This window comes from Lichenostomus cassidix, chromosome 7 (assembly GCF_008360975.1).
Source record: "Lichenostomus cassidix isolate B80296 chromosome 7, HeHo_3.0, whole genome shotgun sequence".
Lineage (NCBI taxonomy): Eukaryota > Metazoa > Chordata > Aves > Passeriformes > Meliphagidae > Lichenostomus > Lichenostomus cassidix.
Genome location: NC_139488.1, coordinates 797,134 through 810,880, shown reverse-complemented (window position 1 = coordinate 810,880; position 13,747 = coordinate 797,134). Strand labels below are relative to the sequence as shown.

The following is a 13,747-nucleotide window of genomic DNA, read 5'->3' as shown; positions in this document are numbered from 1 at the left end:
TTGAAAAAAAGGCAAAGTAACAAGTATAATGAGCCTACAGCAATTGCACTGTACCTGTCTGACATTTTGAATCACTTCCTGGGCCTTCATTGGATCCCCGGGACCTCCAGAAATTATGAGTCCATCATAATCCATGCTGGTGAAGTCATGGTCCCATGGAACCAAATGCACTTCTGCACCTCGCTAAAGAAAAAAAAACCAAAACACAAATAAGTGAAAAAGTAATGAAAAGAGGAGGAAAAAAAATTAATTTTTCTCAGGAAGTTCTTCCTGTGCTCTTGTATCCCAAAACCTGAATTTGTATTTCAGTCATCAGCTATCTCCTTTGCCCAGGATGAGGCTACTCTCCACTATCTGACCATATTACTTTCTCAAAACTGGTAGACTTGGCACCTTTGAGCCACCTCAGTGTTTGTCAAGTTACTCTGAAATGCACGGATGAGATCAAAACTTACTAATGCAAAGTGTGTATGTACACATGTAACATATGTTCACTTTTACACGGTGCATGCATCCTACCTGCTAAATTAGGGCTTCACAGCCCTGTTCTGTAACATGCCAGACATAGTCCAGCACATCAAAACTGAGATGACAGTTAATGAGACAACATCCACATTAATTTTAAAAATGGAATTAATTAAAGAATGGAAATTAAAAGGGAAATCCTGTGCATCTAGAGAACATGAGGACTCTGCCTTCCATCAGAACTGCTACATCACTGTGCTAAAAACAGGAAAAGATTTTCACAGACTTCTGGAATCAAAGGAAAACTCAGGATGCAGGAGCCTCATGAGGTCATCAGGTCCAATCCCTGCTCAAAGCAGGGGTAATTTCCACTTTAAGGCAGGTTGCTGAGGGTCGGGGCAGCTGTGTTTAATATCTTCAAGGACGAACATTCCACAAATACTCTGTGCCTGTTTCAACCATTCGCCAACTGCATTGCATTTTTCCCCCCCATTTATTTATTATTAACAACGTTGGGTTGACCTTCCTTCATTGTTCTTTAGAGAAGTTGTACCTCATCTTTTGAAAACTCATCTTCTGGGGTTCTTCCCATGGCTGACAGGCTGCTATACAGGTCCCCTTCCTTATCCCCTCAGTACAGTGTGCCAAGCGCACATAACACCTCCCAGTCCATAAATATCATCCTAAAAATTGTACCTCCCTTTAGAAGGGCAACAAATTTTGGAATTGATGTGTCCAGGTGGAAGAAAGGCTCGAGAGTACAGGCAAGGCCCTTGCCAAAGCAAAACAAATTACAAGGGACATCAAGCACTGACCTACCTTTACTAGCAGACGGATAATATTGTGCTTCAACCCACAGTCGACAGCTACAACTTTAATTGGATTCCCTCTGCCATAAACCTTGACTTCCTAAAAAAAGACAGACCATTCTATAAATGACAGATCACACCCTGTCCCCCAAACACAGGGAAGATGGGCAGCAGAGTAACTTTTCACCAACATGCAGCAACAGGTACTTAATCAATTTACATGCAAGTCTCCAGGAATACTGCAGACATTAGTGCTTTCTTCATCGTTCTGTGAAAGCAGAAGTTAAAATGTTCTTTTATATACTGTTGATTGCAGCAGTAATGCAATTCCTAAGCAATCACTTGTTTCCAAAGCTAATGACAAGCTTTTTTCCAGTGTGTCACCTCATTAACAGTGATGCAAAAAGCCAGTGCTCACAGATTACTGCAACCCAAGAAAAACAGGCCGGATACTCAGTGAGAGATTTTTGGATGAAGGGCAGTCATCCTGCTGATGCCAGTGGAGCAAGGCTGCTTCACACCAGCTCCAGATCCATCACATGAAACACCACCTGCAGTCCCATAAGACCAAAGCACAGTTGGAGATAACCTGTGAGTGACCTTCTCTGCATCATGGCAGTACAGACTGGGCCAGGCTTGTCCCTGGGCATGGCCTATGTTTATATGGACCTGGCAGTTTTATCTCACAAATTCTTATCTTTCAGCTGCTGTTCCTTAACCCATTCCACAAAATAGTCACCAGCCCCAAATCTGGACCATCATGCTTTGTACACCCAGTCATCTTCTGGGCACAGCTAGAATGGAAGAGAGTGAAGTTAAACCACTGTATATTATATATACTGACTTGATACTGTGCCATACAGACACACTGTGAGACAGCTCTAGCACTGATGTAAGGTTATTTATGAACACCTTCTTTCTGAAGCTTCCTGAATTATTTTACTTGTTACATGACTGCAGGTAGCAGTTATTGATGCTATTTATCAATAAGCACATAAGGCTGCCTTCCTCCTCCTAAAAAACCCTCTGTGCTTACTTTCAATTACACTCAGCTTCTGAAAGCTGGTATTGACAAATGTACTTTGCCCAAAGTGGCTATTCTTTTGGGCATCACTGAAAAAACCAAGTATTTTTTTTTAGCCCTTTTTGCCTTTTCTTTTTTTTTTCTCTTTTTTTAGAGTAACTCCCTTTTAATCAGCTTCCCTGTCATCCATACTTCACAGCTGGGCCCCCTTACAAAAAGATACTAAAATCCACATCCAATGTGGCTCATGCTGCGTGACAAACTGAATAGTTTAAAAGGAGAATTATGACCAGCCAGAAGGAAAGACATCCCCTCAGCAGATAATTCAAGATGAAATTTGTTAGCAGAATATTGCATCTCCTCCCCCTGTGTTACTGTAGCTCAGTTCATGTTTGAACTTTCACTTTTGCAGAGATTTGAAACGTAAAGATTTTTAGAAGGCAAGAGTGTGTCCTGTGTGAGGACAGCTCTGATCGTCATCAGGAGAGACTTACTGCCACCTCAGGAGCAAGGGTGCAAGACATGGGGTGCAAGGAGCACCTCCCTTCACTACAAGGCTTCAAGCTGCAGCACACAAATCACCAATGGTTCTACTCCTTCCCTGAGGACATGCTTCAGCCCTGAGACACTAGTGTTACCACTGCTGCTGTGACTCCTGGTGAGTAATGCAGAAAGGAGATTTTTGTATGGAAACCTACCTTGTAGTTCACATTACATAATCAGATGGCAAAGTATCCTACAATCCTTTTTTCAGAATGAGTAGAATCCTGCTGAAACTGGATCTTGTTAGATCACTCAAGGCTTCTGATAAGAAGCTGTGCCTGACAAACGATCACAGTTACTGAAACACAGGCAGATTCTGCTTTCATAGTCCATAGTGGAACTGTATTGCTGCACAGGAATTTTATGGGTCTACTACCTGTTGTCCTTTAGGCTTCTGGGAGGTAGGTTTCAAAAATTTCAAGAAGATTAAAGTGTTCTCATAGAAACTAGCTTAGTGTCCTGTGTCAGAGAACCTTAAGAAAAACTAACCTTCCTTTTCAAAAGGGGCTTTTGAAGGCCCCTCAATTCCTCACAACATCCATACTTCAAAAAATAACAAAATATTTTGTTAAAGCAAAGACTTCCTTCAAAGGTTCTCCTTGGCTCCAACATAACCAGAGGGAGTTGTGGGGCAACACTACATTAAGATGCTTTATTTCCCTGACTTTTAAAACTTTCTCCTGTCCAATTAATTAGCTGTGATTTGTTACATTTCCTTCAGCTGCAAGACTGATTTTATGTGTTGCTGTCTCCACAACCCAGCTGTCACACTCTGTCCTGCAGAGACCTTACCTGTCCTCTGCATCTGGCCAAGAGTGTGTCTAGACAGAAACTAGACTGGGAGCTGGATCAGAGAACTGTTAAAGTATTTTCCTTCTAAAGCCAGAGGATTTCCCTCACCTGCTCATGGTACTGTCCATAAAAAAACTGTTTCAGTCTGAAAGGATTATATGGGAAGACTGCAAACCAGTGGCCAGGGAGAGTAAAAACTCCTGCTGGTACTAATGCTGAGAACAAAAACAGTACGTGGAGCTGCATCTGTGGAGATATGTGACCTTTATCTTGGGGTGGTTAAATACCTCTCATCTGCTCTGCGACCCTGACTATCACATGCACCAAAAAAAAAAAATCTCCCACAAGAGTGCCTGCAGAATACTGGCAGTTTTCTACATTCCCTGCCCTGGATAGGCAATGTTAGCAAGCACAGTCTAAATCACTAGCATTTAAGGAAGGTAGGAGGGGTAGGATATAATAAGAAAATCAATCACTCCTAGTGTACAATAGATAAGCAGATTCCTGATCACACTGTGTGCTGATTTACATGAAAATCACCAATTGGCAACAGATAGAATATCATGTCCAGTAATTACCAACATTAAACAGCTTACCTCATTTACAGCTTTATTTGTGATGTTGTTTTTTAAGCCTATAAAACAACGTTATAAACATAACGAGACCACCAAAGTGCTGTTAATCTTATTATATCTCCCTTTAAGAAGCTATTTTCAGCACCTTTACAGTAATTCTATATTAGTAATTGCAGAGTTTAACATCAGCAATCTTACCTATTTCTGAGATACTGCTTGAAATTGCTCCACCTGCACCCTGCAATCCTAGATCACAACCTTCTGTGTAGCAGCAAGGCCCTGACTCAAAATACAGCGGAGGCGTTGGCATGAACTGGGGAGATTCCCCAGGGTGAGATTTGCAAGGCAGTCTTTGTATTGCAACAGTACTGTAAACCCAGGCCTGGACAGAGAGTGCTTCAAACTCCTACTTGCTCACCGACCAGACTGTTCAGGACAGCTTTTCATCCATGCCATGAACACACCAGTTTGTGTGCAGAACAGTGCACAAGCAACTATTTGCAGAGCCCTACCAGAGCCTCGCTTATCTTGAAGGATAAGCGTAGCAAGCATGGAATTTGCAAAAGGCACTTGTACACTCAATTCATCAGTCAATGGGATAAAGCATTCAGGGCACTCTTTATCCCCCAATTAAATCCATAAAAGGGACACAATTTAAGACATCAGCCCTTGCACTGGTACAAAAATGGTTACTATTTTCACTATGGGCCTGGTTTCCTACATCCTCATGATTTCTAACATTCTTCTCAACTTGTAGTTGAACACAATTTGCATGCCCCAGCTAACAGAGTAAAAACTTCACTGCTGGTCTGTTCAGATCTATGGGCATAGCAGCTAATTCCAGTAATATTAGATCCAGGGGGTTCCTAATTTGGTCTGGTTTTTATATCTAGAAATCCCTTCTGGAATCACCCCAACAAAATTGTGCCTGAACATAGATTATGAAATGTTATAGCAATGTTTCCTGATTTTTTTTAAGGAAAGCAACCATTCTTTTAATTCATTTTTTTCCATTTAAAAATGTCCACCATATACCAATTATAATGGATTCCCCAATACTTCTCTGTCTTTGTAACTGATCAGTGTATGGTTCAGACCATATTCAGCTCAACCCAACCCATTTTTTATCTCCAACACTGCACCTAAGGAGCCTCAGGGATATTGAGAGAACAGTCCATCAATGGTCTGGAAAGATGCATGGTTTAGAAAGCGTCACCATATTGTTTGTTTAGAAAAACTGGTTAATCCCCAGAGTAAATGGGGAGCGGTTACTATCTGGAGCATATAGCCCTGATACTGCAGAAGAACTTCTCACCTTTGTTGAAACGTCAGCAATTAAGTTTTGCTTATTTGGGTCTGTAAACTCCATGGGTTGACCTTCAAATTCAATCTTCCCAAGTACCGTGCCCTGTGGAAATAAACCACAAAAAAAACAAAGCATGAGCAAAGCAGAAGCTGTGAACACTGGGACAAGGTGTTGACAAGCACAGCAACTGGAACAGCTGTTTAAAGATGGTTTCTTGGCAGTTTATAACCATTTTTAGCATTTTCAGAAGTCTATGAGCCTTCCTCAGTATCAAAAATCTGTTTAAAAACCCCTTCATTCAGGGAAGAGACATTATCAGCAAAATTTGTTAATAGGCATTCTGGCAAGCTGTGCTGTGACATGAAATTGAGTTGTTTTCCAAGAAGATCAGAATTCAGATCCCCACATAATTGTCATGTAGATCTGGGAGCATTTTGAAACTTTTTTGGTTTTGGAAACTTTTTTGGTTTTGGAAACCCACTGTGAGGTTTTCAGCTGCCTCCTGTGGATAGCTACAAGGCAGCAAAACTGGTGCAAGGAAAAGCTATGTAGGAGGCAGGTCAGCACAGCTGCTTTCTGAATAAACTGTTAAAAATAAAAATCACCTTCAGCAAGTCATACTCTATATTGCTGTTACCACCTGGCAGAATCTAGGACATTCTTGTTCTGCCAGCAGCATATCCTTCTTCTCATTAAAGCTCTCAGTGGAAATAAAAACCCTCCTTTGGCTTTGCCCCACTCCTGGAGTAAGTGGAATTAATCTAGGGTTAACTGCTTCTCAGCATGGGAACATGGTATACATTGCAGAACTTTTCAAGGATGGAAGGGGAAATTAAAACAGAGGAAGTCAATATTTTGTGGTAAATTTATCAAATCCCACTTTCATGATCAAACATGTTAAACCCAGCTTGTGCTGTGGACATTACACTAGTATTTACACTGGGATTGCTCCTTGGGTTTAGCGATTCTCCTTTGAGATACTTCCCTGGTTTGCCATACCTGAAGTATCCTTTCCATTTCTCTTGGGCAAGCAACAGCCAATATCTCGCACTGCCATGCACACTAATAAGGGCAAGTTTTAAGGACAGAGTTTTGCTCCTAACAGTGGATGACATCCTATGTCTTCTTGAGTAGCACCTTACACCAAAACCTGCTCCTAGCTGCTTCACATGAAGCAGATCTGAAAAGATCATCATCACCTTCAACAAGTCCAGTTCTTGGGAACACAGGTGCTGAGTGGTGCTTGAGATCCATGGTTCTGAGTGCCACCATGCAGTGAGTTTCATAAATGCTGATGACAAAGCTCTAAAGCCCTTATTCTCAGCCAAATGATGCCCTGCATTTACCTTTAGTTCATTTAAAAAAGTTATTGCTCATTCCTGCATTAATCATAAGGAAGCCCTGCTCTCACCTCCAATTTTTAAAGAGACATTGGAGTGAAAAAGTAAGCAGTTTTTTCAACCTGAGAAAACTGGGTGAAAAAGTGACATTATGAACTATTCTAAAAGCCATACAACAATACCACTCAAAGTCATGGTATAATGGGACCTACTACCATATACTGCTAAGTTACAGGACAAACACTGAAAGTATTTATTTTTGATAAAAGGAACAGTGATCTATTATATCTTAAGAGAGCAGAAAACACATTGGCATTTTCTATTGTATTAAATTGCACTTGTATGGTATCTGTAAGAGCAGGACAATGACAAATCTTCCTATAAAAATTCATTTCTACAAATATTTCTCTATTTAAGCTGAGACATTCCTGTTTTGCTCTGTGGAATGAAAGGGGACATGGGATAGGGCTGCAGATTGAAAATTGATCACACAAAGAAAAGAGCAGCTTCAAATAATCCATTGGAAAAGAAGAGCCTCTAAGGTACATTTACATTCAAACTGGCTTTGATCACCATTTCAGCCAGTGTGAAGTGTACCTTCACAATAACCTTCATTCCATAACACTACTCACGTCCTTCCATTGTCAGCTCTTGGAAAAAAGAGAAAAGTAATGGCTATTGAAAATAATAGCAGGCATCAGCCAAAGAAAAACAGGTTAGGAATCCAGCTTAGATTACTGTAGGCATTCCTTTGTCTCAGAGGAGCAGGAGAATTTCTACTGATCAAAGGTGGCACCGTCTGTGAATTAATATCCACAATACCTCACAGACTTGTTGATCCCGTGACTGTTACTGAGTTAACATCTACTTGATACTACTACCTGTTGTGTCTGACACTACCTGAGGCCTTTCATTTACATCACTTTGTGCTGGCTCACTTATGTAGGACAAGAAACCCAGAGCAGAGGAAGAGAGGGGGCTCCTTGGGAGCAGAGCATTGCCCAGCAGTATAGAAGCCTTTGGAAGAGCATATGGATCTCAGCAGCATCTGAAGTCAAGGCAGCCCAGCAGTACCATTGCTACTCCAGGTTTGCTGAACCTGGAAAGAGTCCAGCATAAGCAAGGTTAATGCAACTGGATCAAGGGAAGCAGATCATACCTTGTCACGAATTAATTTGGACAACATTCTGGTATCGATCCCATACAGTGCAGGCACCTGAAGAAAACCCAAGGATAAGTTAGAGAAAAAGCAGCTAAAACAGAAAGAAGACAGCAGCCAGATCACTTTGATGAAAAGAACATGTCACAGAATCATAGAATGGTTTGGGTTGGCAGACATCTTAAAACTCATCTCGTTCCAACCCCCTACCATGGACAGGGACACCTTTCACTAGACCAGGTTGCACAGAGCCCCATCCAGCCTGACCTTTTGTTAGGAGCTCAGACTCTCATCAGCAGTCTTACCAAGGCTACCTCACTGCAGTTCTTCACTTTTCATCATTATTCCCACTCATAAATAGCTGAGTTGTTCAAATCTAGTTTCTGCACTAAAAAGCACAAAATAAAAAGCTAATCTTTTCATGCAGGTCAGTTCTCATTGTGAAGTTACATCTAGATTGTTCACCTGTTCTTCTTGCAACCACTCTCCCAAGCTCCTAGTAGCCTGCCAGTGGCTGTACTCTTTGCTGTAATCCAGCACCAGCAAACCTGAAACCTGTAGAGAGAAGAAATGTCATTTTGCACTGTAGGATCACTTTGTACTTACCCTGCACCTTCAATTTTCACTATTCATTTACCATAAACCATATCATGGACAGACTTCAGGCTACCTCACTATTACACCAGGGCATTTTGACCTAGAAAATCCACAGAAGAATGTGGCTTGGTAAGCAAAGCTACAAATTGCACTGAGCTAACACCTCTTGTTAAAAGAATGAAAATGGAAATTTAAGACAAGACAAAATGTTTTATTTTGATTCCTTTTTTTGTATAAGAAAACTTTTCACTTCTAAGGAACATTTCATTTCAAAAGTCAGCTCCATTTTTCAATGGAGTTAGTGCATAAAACTGTCATTTCACCTCTGAACAGATACTTTCAGAAAGCACATGGCTTGGTACAGAAATCAAGATGGAGTATCTTTGCTGCCATTGCTCCAAACGACAATATCCAGAAGAAGAAAAAGAAAGATTAAGTATGACTGATTTCTTCTATGAGGGAACCAATAAACTCTTACACACACACTCAGGCTGCTGGAACAAGCCTTAGATCAGCGCTGTGTCTCCCACCATTACCTTGATCCCATCAGACTCCAGAAATCTCCTGAGGCCCATTTCATCCAAAGCAGCCGTGTCAGGCACTCCACCATTTCCAACTATGGGGTTAGCCAGGGTAAGAATCTGTCCTTTGTAGCTGGGATCTGTCAAAGCTTCGGTGTATCTAGATAAAGAAACATAGGTGAAAAGTACATTGGTCTGGAGTCAAAAGGAAAACAAAAGACCCAGTGAAAACAAGACAGGTCTGAATTCCCATATGAAAAAAAGACAGAAATGGTATTCATGTGAAGATATTCTCAGAATAAAAGTAAACACATCTGTGAAAAATGCCCTGACTTTGCCATCTGTGATTAAACATTTGACACAGACAACAAGGAAAGACTTTGGCTTCTCATGTTTCATTTAAGAAAAGCACAGAAGCTATCAACAAACTCAGAGTCCTTGTGATTTAACATGAGAAACAAGTACAGAGAGGGCAGGGAGATCTCAGCCCTGCACAGTGTATCACTGGACCCTCTGATAACAGCGTGGCCTGGCCTCTCCCTGGGCACACCCCTGGGCAGTGCTTTGCCCTTGCTGCGCCCTTCCCTCCACAAGCTGTAAGAGCTTCCCCCTCTCAGTGGCAACAGAAGGCTCCAACTGAAAGCCAGCAGAAAACGGAGCTGTTTGCCCAGCTTTTGTCCCTTCCTCACTCTGGAGCTTGCAGGCCTTGGGATGTTCGGGGCTTTAACTGCTCTTTTTGTGGGGAAGCACAAGGACAAGTCCTTGGGATTCCTTATTACTACTCTGGGTCCTTCTCTCCTAACTGATCTGTCAACAAAGCCTGCCGTAGTCCCACTTCTGTAGTTTCTTCCAGCAGAGGCCTGGCCTCTCTTCCAGGCAATCTCCATGTTACCACCCACAGAACACCATTCATTTCACCTGACAAGGCTACTAAGTGCTTCGAAGCTGGTTTGTGCAACCCTGAAAAAGGCTAGTTGAAGACAATGCTTTGGGATTCAGCATTCCACCCTGGTCACAAGGCACCAGAGCATTTCCTATCATTAGTCCAGGCACAAGCCCCAGGAACAGCAGTTTGTTAAGCACGTGCTTGAATGTCCTCAGCAAGGCCAGATCTAAAAGCATGTTGCAATATTCTTCCGTGGCAGAGGACCAAACCTAGGATTCCACAAAGTATCAGCTCTGGACCTAGTAGATCCAGACGCACTTTCAACCACAAATAGGGGGACAGGGTAAATGTGTCTATATACTCCTATTCTTCAACTTCAAATTAACAGACAGTCCTTTGCATTCTCCCTTATACTGTAGTATACTGTTGCAGCAATCCATTAAACAATTGCTGTCTTTCAACCCAAAAGCAGCTGCAATTTAGCAACAGATGAAGTTATCCACACAAATATTGAGTCAAATGCATAAAGACACTTCAGGATGAATATGCCCTATGCAAAATATAATTTATTATTGTCATTATAGTTTCAACAATACTTAATTGGTAACTCCAGCCATCTCTCAGATATCAGCAAGCCACAGCAGACATTTTCATGGAACACCAGACTTACTGCCAGAAGATTAATTGTCAAACATTGGGAAACTCTTCACAAAAGCAGGAATGGTTGCAGGCAGATATAGACAATGCAGAGCATCAGCCAGCTCTGAGAAATGACAGGTCGAATGAACAATGGCTGGGAAATATTTTCAGGTAAGCCTCTCCTGCTATTCAAATCTGTATTTGCTGCTGCAGGTAACCAACCACACAAAGTGCAGCGCGATCCCAAAACTGCAGCAGGTACTAGGCACGTGGCATGCACATGCTTGGGATTGCTCTCTCCTTATGAGCTTATTGGTTATGCTTCCAAAAGACTCCTTGTTACTGACAAAGCTAATGTAATTAACCTTTGCATGTCATTTGTAATCAACAAACAAGGACAGAGAGCCACTGCCTCTGGGTGGGGTGTGCAGGTAGAGCTCGGCACCAACAATGCCCTTTCAGCAGGAACAATGCCATATGGAGCACAGAGAAGCAGATGGAAATACCAGCACCAAACGTGCTGCAAGGTCTGAACCTTGCTGTGCCTGCCCAAAGGTCAGTAACTTCAGTAAATTTCAGTAATTTCCTGTCAACCCATTCTCTCACTAGAATATCTTGGGAAACACACAGACTTATTGGAGGTGAACACCTTTATGGAGCCGTTTTGAACATGGGACGTTTTATGGGTTGTAGCTCTTCTTCTTTCTTAATTTGAAATCCCTTTTCTGTTCCTATACTAAACAGATGGCTGCAACAGTAGGATTATTTTTTCAGCAAATGTTTCTGAAAAGTTTACCAGTATGCTTTTCTATCAAAAATTCAACATTTCACCCCCAAAAGAGTGCTCTCTGCCTTCTATTCAAGAGTAATATGACAACATTTCAGCCAGCTTCAGCTACTTCAAGCCTGAGAGCTGTATGCACATAAAGTGCTTTGCCTCCCATTTCTCTGACACGAATCAGAACATGGGAATCCAAATGAGGAGACACAGTGCAGAGCAGCCTATTGATCACCCCAGGACAGAGCCCATGCTGACCCTACTCAGCACCTAGAAACATCCACTTCACAGAAAGCGGGTCTGAGGCTTATCAGCAGCCCTCCACTAACCTCTTGCTCCCTTATCCTGACAAACTGCTACATGCTCCAGCAGCCTGGGCACCTCCTTCATGGAGGCACAGCCTCTTCCTGTGTCAGGGAGAAGGGACAGCTGGGTTCCTCTGGATACACAGCTCTTGACCTTTAGGAGCAGGAGCAGCAGGTACAGCTACAGGATTCCTTTCAATGGACAGCAACCCCTGGACTGGTAGGAAATCTGCCACTTTTATGTTCGGCAACAATGCTGCAAACTCTTGTCTTCCATTTCTCTGAATCAATCAAGGTCATGTTCTAGAGAGGGGGCTCTGAAGATACCACATTACATTTTGAATGTTCTCTCCATGCCCATATGGTCCCCAGCACAGAAGAGATCTCTCTGTCGCAGCATCCTCTCCAAATAATTAGACAATGAACAAACATAGCCACTACTGCCACAGTAACATGTGGAGAGGAAATTAATCCCTCAGGTCCTCCTTGACTTTTGTGATGCGCCAAGATTTATTGCCCATAATCTATCAATGAGAAGAGAGCTCTGGTGCCTTCTATCATTCTGATCTATATTAAACAGTGGCTTGTTGACAGGTATATTAACACAGCCAGTAATTAGTGCTGTCAAAATACTTAAATAATTGTCTCCTAATGCAAAACTCTGCAAACTGATTCCCCTCTGCAGCTATTTAGCATTCTAACCAATGATATAATTTAAAAACTCATCCAGTGAGTACTGAGTTCTCCAAAGGGGAGCAGAATTTGGGGAACACAGTGCAGATGAGCAAAGACAGCTATGAATGACAGCAGAAGAAGCTCAAGCATCAACAACTTCAGAGATGTTTTACCTCCTCAAGGACATGCCCCTGTCCTTACTCATTCCTCTGGCCAGATTCCCTCTGCTCAAGCAGTCTGACAAAAGCACTGGCAGCATTTGGCTAAGTCATCCTAAGTCAGCCATAGGCTTCTACCACTCAAGAGGACAGAGAATCATACTAGGTTAGGCATGAATCTGATCCTGCCCTTTAGCTGGAAAGGGCACTGAGTGTAAAAGCATACTTACCTGTGGTATGAGCCAACAAATTACATAAGGGATGGGTCATAAAGGTGACCAACTTGGGGTGCAAAAATTTTGCACTCAGAAGCCAAGTTCCACTACCGAAAAGGCTGTAGATGCTTCAAACCTCTACAGTTTATCTGAGCACTGGAGGGAGAACAGACAGCTCCTCTGCTATGACTAAGTAATTCAGTAGGAAGTGATCAGAACTCTACATATCTCAGTATTATCATTAGTTAGATAAGTCTTTAAAGGTGCTTGTCACCACAAATGCTTTGACCCAAGAGGCCTGCCTGAGGCCTCTTCATTAATTCTCCATCTCTGAACTACAATGTAGCCTTATATAGAAAACTACCTGCTTGGATCAGGACCCTGTGAGCTTGGAAAAAAGCAGCTTTCACATGTCGACAAGCTACCAGAGAAGTATTGATGCTTATATGTAATTTGCTGTTGCCTTACCCAGTGAGCCCCGTGTTGAATACGACTTCCCCGGATGTGGAGGCTGGATAGCCAAAAGAATAGCCCTTCATCTTCGTCCCATCTTCCAGCACCAAGTTCGCTGTCTGCACCTGGAGAAAGGCACACGAAGAGACTCAAACACAGGAGGGAAAGGCTCGATGTTTATATAGGTAACATCTGGGATACCTGCCTTTCATGCATCACTTTGTAAGTATTCCTACCCTTCTGCCACTCCCAGCTGCCAAGATACCATCTCTTTTACTAGTCCGATGCCGTTTTTCTTTCTAACACTTAGGAAACATTGTTATCCTACTGAACTGGCAAACCTCACAACAAGCAGAGCATATGCACTTATTACTGTGGGATCACCCTTCCCTATCCCTTAGTTCAATTCTTCCACATATTATATCTTGCAATTTACTAACATCATAACCCTGTAGGGAAAGGATCGCTTGCCTCCTCAGTGTTTGCTCAAGGCCTGTTGCTGACTCT

The 13,747-nt window shown here is 42.3% G+C and overlaps 1 protein-coding gene across 1 annotated transcript in view; it reads right to left on the bottom strand.

The window, feature by feature from the left end:
- Positions 1-13,365, bottom strand: part of CPS1 (carbamoyl-phosphate synthase 1) — an 83,342-nt gene extending 69,977 nt beyond the window's left edge. The window contains exons 1-7 of the mRNA XM_085065693.1: positions 13,256-13,365; positions 9,147-9,291; positions 8,479-8,568; positions 8,014-8,070; positions 5,524-5,616; positions 1,285-1,374; positions 55-183 (exon numbers count right to left, since the gene is read on the bottom strand). Of these exons, the coding sequence (XP_084921819.1) occupies positions 55-183; positions 1,285-1,374; positions 5,524-5,616; positions 8,014-8,070; positions 8,479-8,568; positions 9,147-9,291; positions 13,256-13,326 (675 nt within the window). The 5' untranslated portion in view covers positions 13,327-13,365. The remainder of the gene's footprint in view (positions 1-54; positions 184-1,284; positions 1,375-5,523; positions 5,617-8,013; positions 8,071-8,478; positions 8,569-9,146; positions 9,292-13,255) is intronic.
- Between the last annotated feature and the right edge of the window lie 382 nt (positions 13,366-13,747).